Source organism: Myodes glareolus, chromosome 8 (assembly GCF_982192425.1).
Source record: "Myodes glareolus chromosome 8, mMyoGla1.1, whole genome shotgun sequence".
NCBI classification, from domain to species: domain Eukaryota; kingdom Metazoa; phylum Chordata; class Mammalia; order Rodentia; family Cricetidae; genus Myodes; species Myodes glareolus.
Genome location: NC_142033.1, coordinates 78,975,954 through 78,995,726, shown reverse-complemented (window position 1 = coordinate 78,995,726; position 19,773 = coordinate 78,975,954). Strand labels below are relative to the sequence as shown.

Below are 19,773 nucleotides of genomic sequence, written 5' to 3'. Positions count from 1 at the left end.
GGAAACAGAGTGTGGCCCAGGCTCCGCATTCTCAGTGATGAAATGGGTTTCAGCAGGTTAGCTTTGGATCCAGGGTTTCAGATGACGGCTGTGCTGAAAACAGAGCTCTGCTTTCCCATCATTCCTGGCGAGCCCGATTTTCCCTGAAGGCACAACAAGGCAAGAAGGACAGTTCTTGGTACCTTGGCATCAGGCAGTGTCCTTACCTGGCTCCAGGTAGTACCCTCAGAGTTGCTGTGCCCGGCAGATGCAACGTTTACCTTCTTTTGCAAGATGTAAGGCTACCTACCCTGAGTGTGTTCCCGGAACGGTAGTAGAGATGTCAAGAGCTGCTGGTATCCACTTGAAACTGATGGAAACTCCTTTGTGATCTCTAGGGAGGTACATCTCATTTCTGTAGCAGTGTTAGAAAGACTATAAAATAGCATGCTGTCCCTTCCTTATGGTTCACAATGAGAAATCTGGGACAGAGGCCCAGCTACCTGAATCTTAGGCATGGACAGTCTATTGGTATGCCCTCAATAGAGAAAGGCTATTCAGGGGATCTTCGGGTTTCTGGCTTGCTTCAACCTTGCCTTCTCCTGCTAGGTTCATTTTAAGAAATCAAGGGACTTATAGCCAGCTCCCACCCCCATGTGAATTTGGGACCCTGTAGGGGCTGTTGAAGTATCCTGAGCTGTCCTGTAAAGACTGCTGTTTTTTATGCGTGTGGCCCGCACTAGATGTAAGCCACAGAATACTGTAGGTCCCGGCAGGCACTGAATGAAAGAATAAACTGGTTTTGCAGGAATGGGACTCGAACCTGCCTCTCCAGGTGCACTTGGAACTGATGAGTCTCTAAAGTACTAGGGCCCCGAGGTGCTTAGGAAGGCCAGCGAGGTGGGAGGGTGTTTTAAGAGCTCATTCTTCTGGTCTGGAACCCTGGGGGGGGGGGGCGGGGAGGGGGTCCAGCCCTTGGAAGCGCAGGACATTGTTAGGGTGATGAGACCAGGTGACCGGCAGGGCCCCGGTGCGCGGGCCGTCCGTGGCGATTGCCCGAGCCGCCTGGAGGGGGCCCTGCGGCGGGCGCGGGCGGCGAGCCAGGAGGACGGGCCCGCCCGCGAGCAGCTCGGAGCCCAGCCTCGCTTCGGCCATCACCCCGCCGGATCGCGCTGCGGGTTCGCCCAGGTACCCGGGCCGGGAGAAGGGCAAGGGCGGCCACGCGCCGCCACATTCTTTGTTTGGGGCCCGGGTTGGGTTCCAGAGCCTGGGAGTACGGGGTCTTGGAGCTGGGACGCAGACGAGCAGGCACCAGATCTGGGCACGGAGACAGTTGAGGGTGCGGAGACAGGGCGCGGGGAGCACCCGGGAAAGGCATTCGAGATCCAGAACTGGGCATGGCCACGGGGTCTGCGGCGATTCGGGGACTGGGGCTCAGCCAAGTCCCCGGGAAAGGACGTGGCGCGGGCCGGCTTGCCAGAGCTGAGCAGGGCTGGGGACGCGGCTGGGGCGCGGGCCGGCAGGGTCCGGGCCGCTGGCGCCTTACTAGGCGGGCAGGGGCGGAGCAGCTCTATCGTCGCCTCGTCCCAGCGGACTTTGCTCCCTGAGACTGTTAGGGACGGGGCGACGGAGAGCCGCTTGGGGCTGCAATGGGATATCTCAGAACTTTACTCCCGCCTTTTCCAGGCAAGTGCCCTGTGCGTCTCTTTCCCTTTCCTTTCGGTTGCTGGGGAGGCAGGGGTCCCACCGCGCCTTTTCCCATCAGTCGGAGTACGGGTGCAGGCTCAGCCCTGGGGGCCACCTGTGACACGAGCCTCCTGGTACGCCGGAGTTGTAGCTGACAAGTAAAAGGGAGGGTCCTGGGCCTCAGGGTCGCTTTGCTGCGGTTCTGTATTCTGCCCCAGAAGACATTCGTTTGAACGGATTTGAGAGTCCACGCTGCGGGAAGAGACCTTGAACCCCTTCCTTCCCCCACTGGCATTCTGGCCGGTGCCAGCAGGTGATCCGGACTCCCTAGCGTGACTGAACACAAAAAGTTCCATCTAGGGCGTGGGGCCAGCCGACCGCACTGTCGAGGGTGTTCACAACTGATTGGGACGCCCCAGGCACTGTCTGAGCCCACTCCAACTTTTGTTTTCTGAGGTGTGCCTCCTGCCCAGAATAGAGCTTTAAAAACACACCCCAAGCTGGGAATACAGAAGTGACTCTATTAATATTATATAGCCGGCCCATCAGGACTAACTCTTGACATTTGGTCCATTTCCTTGAGGCTTTGCTCAGTTCATATTCATTCTTTTTAAAAAGTGCTTTTAGTTCTTTGCCTTTTAAATGAGATTTGAGCGTCCTTGTGATTTTGGTGCCTCCCTCTTTGAGGCCTATGAGGTTATATTTGCAAATCAATCAACAAGTATTAAGAAAGGTTTTTCTGTGTGAGACCTTGAGGCTCAGGAAGGGGGTGGGGTTGACTGCAGCTGGAAGATGGAGGAGGTCAGAACTCCAAATGTGTGTATTAGAGAACGTCTCTATGTGTGTGGGGGGTGAGGAGGGGGGACATGCAGGGAGGTGCATTTACCGGGTACCAGGACGCTAACTGGGGCAACTGGCAAGAAACTAGACCTCAGAGAAAGTCATGGTGACACCCCGCCCCCCAGAGTGATAGAAGGGCAATAAAGACTGATGGCCGAGTGTCCTAAACTCTGAGTGTATTCATCTCATTTCACCCGTGGGACTCTTGGGAGGAAGGCGGAACTGGGATTATTACACAATTTTGCAGATGGGCAAAGAAATGCCAAGCATCCCATTCATGATGTTGAAGTGTGGCGGGGTAGCTGGGGTTCTGAAAGAGAATGTCTGGGTTCTCTGCTGCCCTGCTCCTGCAGGTGGGCTGCCACTGCTCCTCTGTCAATTGGATTTGAGCGCTTGTTCAGACAGCGCTTCCTCCACTGAGGCTAGCTCCTCTGCTGAGGCTGAGTTATTTCTATACAAGTCATAGCCACTAAGGAGATAGAAAAGGAGCTGCTTCGGGGAACTCCACGCTCTGAATGCAAATCGATTAGCTTTCCCAAAGAGTCTCTCTGGCCTGCTGTGCTTTGAAATTGAGTTGCTCGCAAATGTTGACTCCATAGCTAAAGTTCACAAGGTCAAAATATGTTGCTGTGCTGCAGGAGGCTGCAGGAGGCGCTATGGGAGTGGTTGCATGTGGCAGAGCCGGAACCTGGGAAGGAGGCCTTAATACAAGAAGGTGGCTTGAAAGACACCTAATAGGGAGAAGACATCTGAGCTTCTGTCTGGCAGTCTCAGCTTCTATCTGCCCAGAGCACAAGGGCATTTTACAGATGAGGAAAATTGCAAGCAAATTTCCAATGCCCTGGAGCTACTTGTGGTCTGTCTGCTTGTGACCTGCCTGCCCACAGTGCTTGTGACCTGCCTGCCCACAGTGCTTGTGACCTGCCCCTGGCTCTTTGTTTTGTTGCAAAGGGCAACACTCTTTGTTTTGTTGCAAAGGGCACTTTCAAGGGAAGCCTGTTTTGACCTTGTGTTTGAACTTGGGCGTGGGGAGGGCTGGGTGCTCCTAGGAAAAGCTCTTGGTATTTCTTTTTGCAAACAGAATGTTCTTTATCGGACCATGCCCCCTGCCAGGTGGTCAGAGGCGTTACCCACTGAGTGCCTCAGTGGCACCCTTGCCAACGACTCCACACAGTGGCTCCGATAGACTGTTTAGCGTATGTTCTCTCGTCTTTTTGCAACTGGATAGAGTCTGAGGGTCTGCATGGACATGTTGGGTCTAGACACCAGTTCTTTAAAATGTGCGCTCACCCTGGCCCTCCTTCTTGTAGGGCCGTGAAAAGCGGTGGGGGAACAGGTGGGTCTTTGGCTCACCTGGAAGGAACATAGTGAACCTCCTTCACTCAGAGTCCTTTGCTGCCGTTTCTGCTTGTCTAGAATAAGGGGATTAGGTTCGCTGCCTAAGTAGGCATTTGGTTAACTGATAGCCACCGTTGGCTTCTCACAGAGTAGAGAGCGTTATCTGCCAGCGCACAGTTAACGTCTAAGGTACGTAGTGAAGCAGATGCATACTCACTGGAATCTCCTCCACGTGGATCCGCTGTCTAAATTCCTTATGGTGAGCGAGAGGAAGTACGGACTTCATTTCACACCCCCCCTCCCAAGGATGGAGTGTATCTTGAGGTGGAGCATTTGTGTAGCCTGTGAGAGCGTGGGTTCAATCACCAGGACTATAGGAGAAATTAAACAAAGTAAACCCCAAGACAAGGTGCATGCATCCATTCTCTTACTGAGCACAAGCTTGGGATCCTATTTTGTCATGGCCGCCCCCATGTTCCGTGCATGTCTAGTTTGCTGAGTGCCGCTTGGCAACAGGGACATTGACTTTCTTGATGCCTGTTTCTTGTAAAAGTATCAGATGCACATTTCCAAGTTTCTTGGGACTTTCTTTTGAAGTCTTTGGGCGTGTCTGCTGTTGTCATGGACATAGTGCTGAGCTCGGAGTCCCTGGGGTGGCCCTCAGTGTCTGTGTCAGCTCTTCCTGCGGCACAGACTTTTGTATGGCTCACTGCCTTCTCAGAGCCTTGCTAGGCATCTATCTATTTTGTTTATATTTGTTTTTGAGATGGGGTCTTGCTACACAGCTCAAATGGCCTTGGACTCTAGGTGATCCTGCTGCCCCAGCCTCCCAAAGAGCTGGAATTGCAGACATGAGACACCCTGCCTAGTTCTGGTTCCTACTTTGTGTCTGTCCTCAGCATGACCATGTGAAGGTTCTTCGTTTGGTAGCACAGATGCCCAGTGGGGACTGCCTTTATCACACAAGGAAAGGCAGTGGAGAAAGGGGAATCCATGACGGGGGCCATCTTGCTTACGGAATGAAAGACAGCACAGGTTAGGAGCCCGTGGAATGCTCCAGTGTGTCAGGAAGGGGGACATTTTTCTATTTTTAACTGTTTGCATTTATTTATTTACTTATTCTGTATGAGGTGTGTGTGCATGCATGTGCATTCCCGTGTGTTTTGTGGTCTGTGTGTGAAGGCCAGAGGCCAACTTGCAGACGTCAGTTCTCGCCTTCCGTCGCGTAGATCCCGGGGATTGATCTCAGCTCATCAGGCAAGACACTCTTACCTGCTGAGCCATCCAGCTGACCCACAGTGGCAATTCTTGAGGGTCATCATAATGATCTGTAGGTTCCTAAAATGTATACTGATCTTTTAAAAAGAGAGCAATAAGGCTGACTTTAATGTGTTTTGTCTCAAATGGGTAGCCGTAATGAAAGATATGCTGAAAGCGGTACGCCACTGATCTGGGAAAGTTTCCCCTGTAGAGCACCTGGCCAAGACGGTTCAGGCACTCCTTGCAGGCATCAACCATCAGGATTGGACCTTTATTTCTGTGTCTACCCCAAGCTGGGGAGCGTCTCATTCCCCAGTGCTTGTGGCTTGTGCTTGCTTCTTCCTCTTCCTGCAGGCTGATTTTTCTTCATTTTCTGGAAAAAACAGTAAGTGTCAGCAAGTGTAAGCAATCTGCCCACACCAGGGTTGGCAGTTTCTCCATGAGTCCAGTGTCTGCAGTTCTTGGTGTGCTTGCTCTGAGGAGGGGCTTCCTCAGCCCCTGGGAAGACTGTCTCACCCTGCTTGAATGGGCCGGGGTAGCTCAGCTGCTGCTGCCAGAACTCTGGTCCCAGCTGCTTCCTTGGCCACCGAGGCCAGCTTTTCTTTACATCTCTCTTCCTTCCTTTCAGCTCTAATTATGGCACGTTAAGTTACTGGGTCTTCCTCTTCCTTTTCTCTTTGGAGAGAGATAATCACAGTCACACACCCTTACAGCCTGGCCTTGTTTCGGTTTCAAAGATATTAGAAGATATCTTTGGCAATTCAGATTGCCAGCTTCCCAAGGAGGGCCCAGCAAGTTTTAATCTAGGTGCGTGCTAATGACTGAGAGGCAAGCCACGCTCCATAGACCAGGGGATATTTCCAAGTAGATGAAATTATTGCCTCCTTAGCAGACAGTTGATAGAATGTCTCGTGTAGATTGTATTTATTTACTTATTTAAAACACCCATTTTTAGTGTCTATATGTGAGTGTTTGCCAACACGTATTTATGTGCACCATCTGCATGCACAACCATGTAGTTGTGAGCCACACCGTGTGGGACTGGACCCGCACTCAGGTCCCTTGCAAAAGTGAGTGCCTCAACCTCTGAGCCGTCCCTCCAGCCCTTGTGTGCAGTTTTTATTATTTATTTTTATTCTTATTTTTTATTGGACCTGTTAGGAGAAATAGGGACCAAGTCCTGATGCTTTTAATGTATCAGAATCCAGTAGTTGCGAGATGAAAAGAAATCGCTCTGGAATTGTGGGCAGGGCCTTGTAGGTTGCTTCTCTTTTTACAGGCGAGCCGGGCCTCCTCCAGGCTCACAGGGGCCTGTTATTTCCCGCCAGAGGGTTCAGGAATCCCGACTCTCCTCATTATTTTGGAACACAGCTGCAGCTCGCCGCCTCACTGTGGGCCCACAATAAACTGTGCAGGCCCACATCTGGCCTGCCGGCGGGCGGGCAAGCAGCCCCGGGGCCACACTGGGCCATTAGCCAGGGTGTCTGAGTCTGTGCACATTCCTTCCAGAACAAAGGCCTCCCTCGGCCTGGTTCTGGCGTTCCTCTCTACTTTAGTAATCCGTCACCTTCCTTAGCCGCTTCTTTACTCGCCCACACTGAACTGGCCATTTTGAAAGTAGATCAGAAATGTGCACAGGGAACTAAACAGATCAGCCTCTGGCACCTCACAGACCTGAAGCAAAACGCCAGACCTCAACAGTTCCCTTCTGAAGTCCAGGCACTCTGAGAGGGCAAGGTGCTGGATGACCCTGACTCTTGCTGGCTGCAGGTCCAATCCTCTTTGGGACCTGCTAAATTCCCTGTGCCAAATGGGTCCGAGGAGCACCCTGCCTGCTCCTGAATGGGGTGTGTTACCAGATCCCTGTCTGGAAGGGGAGATGGGTTTACACACGGAGGTCAAAGTGGCAGATGATGGGGACAGGAGTGTCCAGCTTGACTCGCCTGGAAACACCTGTAGAGTCAGGTGCTGGGGGTGGAGGAAAGGCCGGCTTTGTGTGTGCATGGGGGATGGGCTGTCCCTCTGGGGCTGGTTGAGAATGTGATGCAATGGATCTTGAGGTAATGGATGTGTTTTTGTTCTCTTGCTGCTTTTTAACTACGTTTTAATAGGACCTGCCCTCATTGTCGACTTTGATAGGTTAGAAGAATGTTAAGGGAGCTGGGCCAATGTCCTGTCAGTCAGCTTTCTGTCATTGGGAGAGCACACCCAGGAAGATCTGTGCCAGGGAGAACATTTAATGTTGGCTTCTGCTGTCAGAGCGTTTGGCCCATGGTCAGTTTGGCAGGGAAGAAGCATCATGGTAGGGAGTTCAGGTCCGGCAACCTGGAGGCAGCCAAAGAGAAAGGGCCCCAATATCCCCTTTGAGAACACACCCCACTCTTGACCTAACGTCCTCACCTCAGCCTCCCGAAGGTTCTACCAGCTCCTGATAGAGGTCTCCACTACAATCTGGAGACCAATCCTTTAATGCATTGGGCCCTTGTGGGGATGTTTAAGATGCAAGTCACAACAACCCTGGAGTCTATTTGTGGGAGCCTTGTGTTTCCTGAGCGTTTTGAATTGACCAAGCTCAGCTCCTTCTGTTTGCTTTATTTTATAGCCTGCATTTAAGAACACGGTGGCAGCTCACGCATTTTCCCCTCTGAAAATAACTGCCCCAACAGGACTGCTGTTGACAGTCTGCGCGTACACCATGGTTAGTGGGGCTTACCTATTTGTCTGTTGGTCACGGCTGGTGTCTATCTTTGCCCGTAGACTTTTTTTGGACAGATTTAGCTAGTCGCGTTCCTGGGAAGCTTTCTGGTGGGTTGAGATAAGAGAACTGAAACTTTCTTTTTCATCGTGAGAAAACCCATGTTGGCATTGTAAGCATTCAAATATAGCTCATTGCTTCTCGGTGCCTTCACATTGCTGAGCGGCATTTGCACCAGGGGTCTCCAGAACTCTGTACCCTGCAAACCTACATTACATGGGTCTCCAGAACTCTGTATCCTGCAAACCTACATTACATGTGTATCCTGCAAACCTACATTACATGGGTCTCCAGAACTCTGTATCCTGCAAACCTACATTACATGGAGCTCCAGAACTCTGTACCCTGCAAACCTACATTACATGGATCTCCAGAACTCTGTATCCCGCAAAACCTACATTACATGGATCTCCAGAACTCTGTACCCTGCAAACCTACATTACATGGATCTCCAGAACTCTGTACCCTGCAAACCTACATTACATGGGTCCCCAGAACTCTGTACCCTGCAAACCTACATTACATGGATCTCCAGAACTCTGTACCCTGCAAACCTACATTACATGGGTCTCCCGAACTCTGTACCCTGCAAACCTACATTACATGAGTCTCCAGAACTCTACCCTGCAAACCTACATTACATGGATCTACAGAACTCTGTACCCTGCAAACCTACATTACATGGATCTACAGAACTCTGTACCCTGCAAACCTACATTACATGGATCTCCAGAACTCTGTACCCTGCAAACCTACATTACATGGATCTCCAGAACTCTGTACCCTGCAAACCTACATTACATGAGTCTCCAGAACTCTACCCTGCAAACCTACATTACATGGATCTACAGAACTCTGTACCCTGCAAACCTACATCCCCCCCCCACACACACACACTTCTCTTCCCCAGTTCCTGGCAACTGCCATTTTTCTTTCTGTTCCCATGAGTTGGACTGTCCTGTGATCCTCCTGGAAGCAGAAGCACCTAACATTTCTCCTATGGCTGCCCTATTTCATGTAGCACATTGCCCGGGACGGTCATCTGTGTGCCAGCTTTTCTTCGTTCCTTCCTTCCCTCTCTCCCCTGAATCCTTCCTTCTTCAAACTTCATAGCACTCCATTGTGGATCCAGCATGGTTTACTGGTCCGGTTGTCAGCTAGTGATACTAAAAGAGCTTCCCTCTTTGGGTGGTGAGAGATAATGCTACTGTGGACGTGACCGTGTTGTCCCTGATTTCTGGTCTTCTGTCAGACACCCAGAAGCAGCTGACCACAACTCTCTGGAGCTCCTTGACCTGGTCGAACTGCAGCTAAAACGCTGTGTGATCACTGACTTATCACTGTCCACAGGCTGTTTTTATGCTCTTGGTCGGCTTCCACAGGGTAAAGCCCAGGCCTGTAGGAAAAGGATGAAGGAGTCCTCTCGCCAAGCTGTTTTGACAGATGGCATAAACTTGGTGATGAATAGAATGGGAAAGAGGGAAGAATGTCGAGAGAGAGAGAGAGAGGAGAGAGAGAGAGAGAGAGAACACCAGCTTAAGCAAGCACCTTTAGGGCTGCTCAGTTTTATTTTCAATTAGAAGGGTCTGACTTTGTTTCAGGAGAATGGTTTTAATTTGGATAAATGGTTCAGTCTGGGAACCACATGCCAGCACTTATGATCTATGAGTGCAATTACACAGGGTTACCTCAGCCGAGATTTGGAGGGAGTAATGCAGAGCCTCGCTTGCTCGGGTCTGGCTTTCTTGAATGGCGCTGGAGGCCCAAGTCGCTGGGAGGAGGCAACTTTTCTCATCAATGTGAGGAGCTCGCTGGGACCAGCAGCAAGAACACCACCACAACACTCTTATGGCTGGTGCTGGTTAATTTTTACCCTCTCAGAATGCATTCACAATCCCAAGTCAGGAGTGTCAATAAGTGGACTCCCGTGCCCCTTGGAACATGCTGCACCAGAATTACAGGCACCTTTCCCAGCACGGGCATTTGCACAATTGGTCAGGGTTTGGAAGGAGGAGGGACACTCCTTCTCACATTCACCCAGATTCTTTTAGGATCCTGGGGCAGGTGGGAATATGGGCCCTACTGAGAGAGGGAAAGAACAGATCTACATGGGTGGTCAGCTTTGGCTTCTCTCCAGGGAGGTGTTGAAGGACATGGGGCCACGTGGGTGCAGGGACAATGAAGATGAAGCCCCCTAGGGGCAACCATGGAGGAGCAGCCAGTGGAAACAGCAGAAGGCCAAGGAGACTCAATAAGGATTTCACTCACCAACTCGGGGAATGAGGTGAGCATAGGGCAGCTGCCCACACTGTTTGCAACACTGTATCCTGCAAATCTGCACCGTGATCTCAGGGGTGGGGCCACTTTAGAGAAGGTGGTCATGGGGGGATCTCAAGAGTGGGAGGTGGAGATCTGAGAGTGCAGACTGCAGAGCAAGAACAGCTGTCATCTTGGTGGCTACGGAAAGCCTGGTTCCCGTCATGGTACCACGGTAGTGAAAACCTACGGGATGGCTGGGGCGTGGAAGGGGTGGTGGGCAGGATGGGGTAGACTCGGGCATTTAGGTCCTGACCCTTTTCCTAAGGAAGGACAGACAGGGGATGTATCAGTCAACTAAGAGTTACTCTAATGAAACACCCGAGGCAGGTTGGCTTTGAAAAATACGGTTTGTTTGGCAAACAGATTTGGAGAGTGCCTGTCCAGTAGTCCTTAGACTCTGGTGAGGGTCTAATAGAGGGTGTAGCGCAGGGGTGGGAACACATCTGGGAGAAACAGGAAACCACACTGTGATTCAGAGCTATTCATCGATAGCACAGGATCTCAGGAGACCTACTTTAAAGTTTCCATGGTGGTGTCCCCAATGGCCTAGCCACCTTTCACCCTGCCACTGAGCGCGACTCTGACACTTATAATACACAGACAGCTTATAACATGCCACCTTCTGTCAGGTGCATCCTATCTCTAAGTACCTCCACACAGAGAATCGAGGTCCTAGCATGTGACCCTTCTGGTGGACACACCAAACTGTACCCAGACTATAGCGGGCCTTGTCCCTGTGAGTCCACTGTGTACCGCTGCGCTGTAGTGCATACCCTCATTTCTGCAAAGCACCCTGGAAGTTCCTTAGAGACCCTTCTCATTCTCCTCTAGCAAGAGTATAATTTTAGCCAGCTCATAACAGTTACAAAATTGAGCTACTGAGTCCCCGGCAACACCTGAGTTATTATCTCATTCTTTGAACTCCCCCACCCCACCCCTATTTTAGTAGGAATAGTCTACAAATAAGGGTCATCAGCACACAATGCTCTTTCAAGGCAGTTTCTTAGAGATGATAAAATTAGCAGAATTATAGAGAGCACATAGTTCTCCTCCTATACTAACCCTCTCACACCATGGCACGTCATCACTGTCCTGTCTAGCCTTTTTCAGAGGCTCCATGGTAGAAGCACAGTGTATGCACTGTCATCACGCTGATGAGTTTCCCAAAGCTGCCTCCCCATCATAAGATGCCCCACTCTTTACATGAGTGGCTGAAATGGCTTCACACAGTGCTCAAGGTGATGACCAAGCCTGGTCCCTTCGCTTCAGGGCTGATTTGTAAGTGATTCTTGTCACTGCTTCTTCCCGGAAACCCGAAATCCTCTTCAGCTACCGCTGGATGGACAGCTGGGTGCCCTCTGATTTTGCACATAGCCTGAGCAAAGTCTGGGATGCGGCCCCCATGCCTTGTGGTCTTATCTCCAGGTTCTGCATTCTGTCCCGACCTGAGCACAGACTAGTGTAGTGGTCCTGGTTTCTTGGGCTCCCTGGGTGACTAGCAGCGCTCTGATGGAGCTGGACATGCCCTGGAGCATTATTAGTGCTGACTTTGGTCCTGTGGGTGTTTGTGACTGGGGTTGCTGGTAGATGTCCAGCTGGAGCCTCCGAATTCAGCTGCGCGCCCACTGCCAGCCCAGCCCAGCTCTAGCAGACTGGCCTTCAGTTCTCTGTGCCAGGATGAGCTGGTAGGGTAAGAGAGCTGAGGTGACAGAGGCTTTTGGCTGACTGTGATCTCTATTGTCCTGTGTCCCTTTAACCTCTGGAATTGCTGTCTGTCCGTTTGTTGCTTCTGCCACGTTCTGCCTGCCGTCAGGCCCACGTGCCCTGGGAACGTCAGTACTCTGCTTCCAGTGGTGCCAGATGGTTTTGTGCAAATAAGAGGAGGACCTCAGCCTTGAGCTGCTGGGGACAAACTGGCCCCGCCTATTTGTTCTGGGGGGTGAGATGGAGCAGGGGAGACCTTGCAGGAACAAGGTGGCTCACACGCTTGCCACTGCCCTGGGCTGCCAGGTGGTTCTGGGACTGACGACCTTGCTGAATGGGTAGGGGTTGTCTGACTGTGCACCCGAGGGCCTCCTAAGTAGAAGCTAAGGACACACCTGTGACTTTTCCTTCCTCTGATGTGATTTCCTTTTGGGGAGAGAGCACTGGGCCCAAAGAGGCCTTTTATAGGAAGGCTAACACCCTCACATGAGCCCCTGCCCCCTGACTGGTCAGGCTGGGCTGACTGCAAGGCCTTTTCCCCTCCGCGATGGTCTAGCAGACACACTGGCTGTCAGAAGTCTGAATGCTTATGTCCTACCACGGAAGTAGCCGTGCCCCTCTTCTAGTACACCCCGAGAAGTAGGTGGTAACGTGTTTGATCTCTCACTCAGCACTGACATTTGAACTCCAAGGACAAGAACCAAGGCCATGGGCTCTTTTTTTCCCAACATGATAAAAGAGTTTTGGAAGGAGTTAAGAGATAGCTTCGCGGCCTTGGGCCAGGCGCTCTCATTACCTGACTCAGGGGCTTTGTTTTACTCTTGTCTGATGCCCACATGCTTGGCATGAATGTGTGTGGGAAGCTGGTGGTTCTGTGCCCAGCCAGGAACGTTCTAGCTTATCTTTGCAGGAAGGGACAGGGTGGGGGCGGGGGCGAGCCCTAATTTGCACATTTTCCCAGGGTTTCATTAATGTTTCCAGGGTCATGATGTCTTTGCTGGAGTTTTGCCTTGCAATTCGTATCTTTAACATTCAAAAAGAGTAATTTGTACTGTATTCAGATTCGGGGACTCTAGCCGGGCACGACTGTCTTGGAAATAAGCCACACGCGCGCAGTTGCCGTTACCATCTTAGTGAAAGTTGATGGTGAATGCCTGCGAGGAATGTCTGTAAGGCTCCCTGCTGTGAACTGCAGGTACAGAACCAGTGCTTAGCTAGGCAGGAAGCACAGGAGGATTGTTTTTTCTGGGTTGTGTGTGGGGAGAGGGCAGCCTCCCTGAGATCCAGACAGTGAAATGGCCAGAATGGCTCCCTTTGTCTTCATCTCAGAATGAGTTCCAGTTGTAATACAGACCCGCCAGTAAATGGGTAATCTCTTGTTTAACAGTTAAGTAAAGATTCTGCTCTCCAAAGATGCCAGGCATCCTGTCGAGTCAGCTTGTGAAGCTGGTCAGCTGGAGTCTCCCCACACACTTATCCGGGTTCTATTGAGGCTACCTGAATCGTGTTCCTGGATCCTGCATTCAGGAGCACACATACTGCAGAATTTTGCAGAGGTGTTTTTATGAAGACACTGGTTCCTGGAAGTGGATCAGCTTGCCTGGGTGAGGTGACAGCAGGTGGCCCCATCTGCATTGTGGCCTCCCTCTACCCCCTGCGGTAAGAGATAGCACCTCCTTTTCCGCCCCAGTCCCTTGATCCAGTTGACCTTTCTCAGAGGATACAGCCTCCTCCTCGGGATCACTGAGCCAATCAGCTGGGTGAGGCCTTGACCCTGAGAGTAGCACTTGACTGCTGTGTTGTCACGAGGTCAAAGCGCCCAGCTTCTGCCTGGGTTTCCACCACGCGCACTTCTGTGGAGAGCTGTGTGAGAAACTGGATCAGTGGCTGTCGGACCACTAAAATTGGTGGGGGTGAATGACAGGCCTGTACCTTGGGGTGGAGGCAGCGTCAAACGTTATTGAGAGGTCATGAGCCTTAAGGTTAATTTGTTTCCTTCTTTGTTCTTTAATTCCCCTCATTCTTTTATGTGCTTGTACCCCAAACACCTTGAACCCTCCCGAACCAGAAGTCCATAGCTGGCCACTGCTATGGGGTCACACAACTGCCCACGCTTGGACAGAGCCAGCAGGAACTGCCAGATGCTGCCTCTCTCACATCCCAGGCCTACTTGGCTGTATTGAGTTCTCCCAAAATCCTTCGCTTCCTGGCTGTGGTTCACAGGGTCAGGGCCTTGTTTCTTCTGGGGCCGATGCCTGCTGCTGATCACCCACTGCCTGGATGCCTTCTCTCCCAAGGGGGCCAGAGACTTACGTTTTTTGATAACCAGCCTCTCCCTGTGTTATCTTAGTGACCCACCAAGTTCTCAAAGGCTAAGCCAGGGCAGGAAGTAGGAGTCTGCCGGGGATGCTCCAGGGACAGGCTTTGCTGAGGTACCACTTGCTGTGGCCATTAACATCAGCGAAGATTCTCACAAGGAGGCTTGGAGGCTGCCGAGTCACCCACGTGGATGCTCCTCGACAGGGCAGCATGGTCCCCAGTTCTGCCAGTAGCACATCCTGCCTCTGCTCCTATGTTCTGTGGCCCCACTGCTGCTGAAAGACTCCATGTGACAGTAATCAAGATCTCTGCTGTTTCCATGGTTCTCTTGTTTGTCCTTAGGACCAGAAGCTGACATGGGGCTCAGGACAGATGATGGTAGGAATGATCATGTTACTGCCCTGCCTCCTATTGGCTCTGTCCCAGGTCTTTGTCTTCGGCGAGTGGTGTGGCATTTGGACCACAGGACCAAGTCAAGCCAGTTACCTGTTTTATGACCAACAGTGCAGAGTTGACCTGGTCACCCGTCTTTCTGGAGAAGATACTGAGGGCCTGCCCTGAGCAAGACAACCAGGGTATAAGGACAGGGAATCTTTAGGGACACTGCCTTTCCCCAGGGGTCAGGGGAATCTCTCTGTCACAGAAGGGTCATATGTATCCTGAGGACTGGGAATCAGTGGTCCTGCCAGTACCCAACATGTCAAGGTAGTGTCCTGAGGACGGAAGATCAAGGGGCAGTTCCATCATGGTCTCATCACCTGATTAGACGAGACCCCCTCACATTCACACTGTAAAAGGTCACATGCTTTTATCTAGTTTGCCATATCGGAACAATCCCTTTACAGCAATGGCTGCCTAAAGTCTGAGCACTTGTCTATCTTGCTGTAGCTGAGGCATCTTCACTAGGGCTTATCTTGGCTTCCTTCTTTTCATTATCTTGGGTTCCCTGGACAGCTGACTTCCCCTCAGTGATGCTAAGGGTTCTCGAGGCCTACTGAGCATCTGTTGATTTGCATAACTGGAAGAGCCAGAAGCAATGTGGATGGAAGACTAGGTTTGATCGAGGAGCTCAACCCATGTCTGCCCATAAGCCACTTTCTTCCTTTTTCAGTTGTCAAGCCTGTCAGAAGGCTAGCTGCTTGCTGTTGCTTCCTTCCAGAGAGAGAGAGAGAGAGAGAGAGAGAGAGAGAGAGAGAGAGAGAGAATGTGTTTCCTGTGGCATTTTACAAAAATCCTAAAACAGCCCTCTGTCTGCAGATGCTTTTGTACTACTTAACCCAGGCCTGTGTTTCACCCAAAATCAGTGACTGAGGTAGAAAAGAAAAACACAAGGATGTAGGAAAAACTCCCAACAGCATCCCCCTCACTTGATGGATTTGGTGGATAGCGCTCAGGAGATGGAGCATTGTCAGCACACGGCTGATGCCAAACAGTGGTTAGCAGACTCCAGAGAGGCAGGGTAGGGCTTCTGTAGTGGGAAGGTCAGGTCTCTGAGCGTAGGGCACAATGTCCCCTGAGAGAGAGGCTTCCAGGTAGCAACGGCCACACCTCAGTCCTCCTGGCGAGCCCTGCTCCGTCCCACACTAGGCCGCAGGAGCTTGCGACGTACCCTGTATCTTTTAAACGGCTTTTTATATTTGCAGTTTTAGTAGTTTCTGTTTTGATTTTGATTGTTTTTCAAAAACAGGCTTTCTCTGTTTAACAATTCTGGCTGTCCTGGAATTCACTTTATAGACCAGGTTTGGCCTCGAACTCAGAGATCTCCCTGCCTCTGCCTCGCAAGTGTTAGGATTAAAGGTGTATGCCACCAATATGCAAAAATGTCTTTGGGGCACATGCTGTTTTTTGTCATCTTAACCCAAGTTAGGGTCATCTGGGAAGAAGCAACCTCAATTGAGAAAATATCTCCATAAGATTGGCCTGTAAGCAAATCTGTGAGACTTTTTAAATTGATGATTGTCTTGGGAGGGCCAGCCCGATGTGGGTGGATCCAACCCTGGAAGGTGGCCCTGGAGGCTGTAGGAAAGCAAGCTGAATAATTCATGGAGAGCAAACCAGTAAGCAGCTTTCCTCCATGGTCCTGCTTCAGTCCCTGCATCCAGGATCCTGGCTTGAGTTCCTGCCCAGACTTCCCTCAATGACGGACTTTCAGTTAGAAGCTGCTTTTAGTCACGGTAGTTTCTAACAGTAATAGAAACCCTCACTAACATAGAAATTGCTATGAAGATTGTGAAATTGTTGTGCCAGGCCTGACAATGAGTTTTGGGGAAGACTGAGAAAGAGATTGGAACTTGAGGCTGGAAAAGCCATTGAGTGTGCAGAGCTAAATGAGGTGTTGTGGGAGCATAGAAGACAGGACTGAGAGAGGTGCAGGTGATGGAGGCTTGGCTTGTGAAGTTTCCGAAGGAAACAAGGCTAGCGGGGCTGTTCATGTGAAAACATTTGTTTTATGGGACAATCAGCGGTGGTCAGCTAGGACTGAGTCATCAGCTGTGCTTAAGAAGAGACCAGCATCACTGAGGTGCTATCTAGGAGCGTTTGCTCAGGGTGAGCACACAGAAGCTTGGTCCAGAGAAGACTGAGGCTGCATCTCACACTGGCGGCTGTCTAGCTAATATGTAAGAGTCTTCCCGATGGTGCTGGTGTTGGCAGCATGAAAGATGCTGGATTGAAGGAGTCATGGAGAGCAGCTAAGGCTTGGCACTGTGAGAGGCCAGGAGGGGCCCTTGGTAAACATACAGCATCAGTTGCAGTGGGACCTCCAGACTGGGGTGGGGTCATGGAGAGAGGCTGAGGTTTAGCACTTGTGACCGGATCAGTCCCCAGAGAGAATGAAGGTGCAGCCTGTGAAGACCCCAGCATGCTGGAGGTTTCAGGGCTGTGGGTTACTGCCAAGGGCAGCAGCAGCGGTGCAGTGGAGCTGGCCTGGGGGTATGAGTTGAACTCTGTGAACGACAGACTTGGAGAGGCAGAGCTGTTGACGTCCGTTGGCGCTCAGAAGACCCTAGGTGAATTCCACAGATGGGGCATTGAGCTCCATGGTTTAATTTGTACTTTTGGATGTCAGTTTTGCTTTGCTCAATAATAACCAATAATAAGATTGTAACTTCTTATTGATTTTACAGGAGCCTACAGTTAAGAAACTTTGGATTTTTAACAAGTCCAGATTTCTGAAGCGACACTAGATATGTTAAAGAAATTGAGTTTTAAAAGGCTTGGGTTTTTTTTAAAGACTGGAACTTTTAAAGTTGTGCCATGTTTTATATTTTGATATTACCTTGAGAGCTTGGGAATGAACAAGAAGGGAAAGTAACACATTTGGATAGCAAGGTGGCAAGGAATCACTTGTGCCTGGTTAGGTGTTAACTCCACACAGGCTCAGGTCACCTGAGAAGAGGGGACCTCAGTTGAGAAAATGTCTCTACCAGATTGGCCTTTAGGCAGGTCTGTGCGACATTTTTCTAGATTAATAATTGATGTGCAAGGGCTCATCCCACTGCAGGTGGTACCCTTCCTGGGCTCGTGGGTCTGGGTCGTAAAGAAGGCAGCCTGAGAAAGCCATGGAGGCCAAGCCAGTAGGCAGCATTTTTTCCATGGTTTCTGCTCCAGTGTCTGCGTCCAGATTCCTGTCCTGACTACCCTTCATGACTGACTGTAAGCTATCAGCGGAAGTAAACTCTTTCCTCCCGGAGTTACATCTGGTCACGATGTTTTATCACAGCCATCTGAAACAAGCCAAGATAGGTGTTGTGGAGAGGGAGCGCTGAGCAAGCCCCTCAGTGAAGGGACTTCGGTACATCTCAGCGTTAGGAATGACCCTGCATCTTTGCTCTTGTTAACCGGCTCAGCTCCACATAGAATGTCTATTCTGGGCTTAGGTTTGAGAGCCTTTAAAGGGGGATTCCAGGTAAAAGGGGGCTCCACGCTCCAGCAGGGTCCCCTGCTGCTCTTGGTCAGTTTGAAGTAACTTGCTGAGGGGACCCATGCATTGGGGAGTACAGCTTGCTTTGGGATGGCCCCCACTGAATGTTGGGGCTCTCGACTGGGGCCATGTCTTAGTCCATTTGCATTCCAAGAAGGGGTCTCCAAGATACGATGAGGGGAGACAAGTGCATAAGCTTGTCTCTTAGGTCCCCAGACACATAACGTACGGTTAGCTGATTCTTGCCTGAATGGCCGCTATTGGAAAATGGTGTCAGAATCTGGGCCATGACTGGCCACCTTCATTGAGCAGCAGGTATGTGTGGTCTAGGGTTGTGGAAGAGCTGCCATGTGGCTCTGAAACGGCGGCTTTGTCTCTCTGGGTATCTGCTTATGTGTCTGGATGCTGGGATGGAGGCTGTGAGGTCTGAGAATGTTCCAGTGGTTTGTAGTAATCTAGAAGTAGAAAAGGAGTCTGAACTCATCCTTGGCCCAGCTGGAGAGAATCTGCTCTGTGCTGGTTTCTGAATCCTTGCAGTGTTTGTAAAGAAACAGCGTTCATCATGCATTTGCTACAAGGCAGGTGGGCAGCCCTTAGGGCTGGGGACATTGAACATTTTTAACAGTTAGTACAAATCTGCAGAGGGAAAGCAAGCCTTTGAGAGATGACAGAGCCCAGGGAAGGTCAGTATTCCATGGACTTGTTGTGAAGTCTTGCTGACTAAGTGACTAGGTCATGTGCCCCCTGAGTGTTGGCTCACACTGGCTCTCAGGTGGGCCTCAACTTTCTCGTAGATCTGCGAGTTGAAGTGGAGTCATACCAGGAAGGTCCTTGCTGTCCTTGAGCTGACCTTGGAGGTCAGGCTCACAAGGTCATTCTGCAGGGATACCTAGTTGTCCTGATAGATGGCATATGGGTCATGCAGTCTCATGGGATGGCACAGTCGTATATTTGCTGCCCGCCCCCCCCCCCCCCCCCCCCGCCTCTGAGATCTTGACTGGCTTTGGGCTCCTCACTGAGGACAGAAAGGCTTAAGTACTGTGTCAGACAATAAGATGCTCATGGCCTGATTTGAACCCTCAGAAGGGAAACTGCGCAGCTTGGGAGGAGGTGGCTCTGGTACTGAGAGATGGAGATCTTTGTACCTCAGAAGGGCAACATTCTGCTGGGATACTAATAAGAAAGGTTGCGGGATCCGGAATGGGCTCAGGAACATAGTTTGCTAACAATGATCCATTAGATGACCTTGAAATTGGTGTTGGGAGGTGGAGTGGGGGACCTAGTGTGAAATGAAGCCATATAGTTCTGTTGGCAAATACACAGAAGACCTTGTCTTGTCAAGCTTTTATGGTGGTTTGGAATAGGATGAGATCTTATCTGTCAGTCCTGCTGTGGTTTACCTTAGAAATCCTGTGGGCCAGAAGTGGATAGTGTTTGGTGTAGTTTCTGAGGCTAGTGGTCCATGACTTGGATACCTCTGGCAACTGTGGTGTTTGGTAGGGTCCACTCTGTGCTTCACAGATAGTTCTTGCTAAACGTCTCCACACGGTAGAAGGACCAGTGAGCTCTTTGCTAAGGACACCAACCCTGACTTTGGACTCTCCACCGTCCTGACCCAAACACCTGCATCTTCAGCCTCCAGATACCACCA

The 19,773-nt window shown here is 50.9% G+C and overlaps 1 protein-coding gene across 3 annotated transcripts in view; it reads left to right on the top strand.

The window, feature by feature from the left end:
• The window catches only part of Tns3 (tensin 3), a 246,093-nt gene that overhangs the window by 13,094 nt on the left and 213,226 nt on the right, over positions 1-19,773 (top strand). Inside the window, exon 1 of one of the 3 annotated variants that reach the window (XM_087909179.1) lies at positions 982-1,167. The exons of 1 other annotated variant lie outside the window; for it this stretch is intronic. In XM_087909179.1, the coding sequence (XP_087765305.1) occupies positions 982-1,167 (186 nt within the window). Of the gene's footprint in view, positions 1-981; positions 1,168-1,528; positions 1,666-19,773 lie in introns of those variants that run through there. One more of the 3 variants, XM_048450105.3, reaches the window with a different exon arrangement.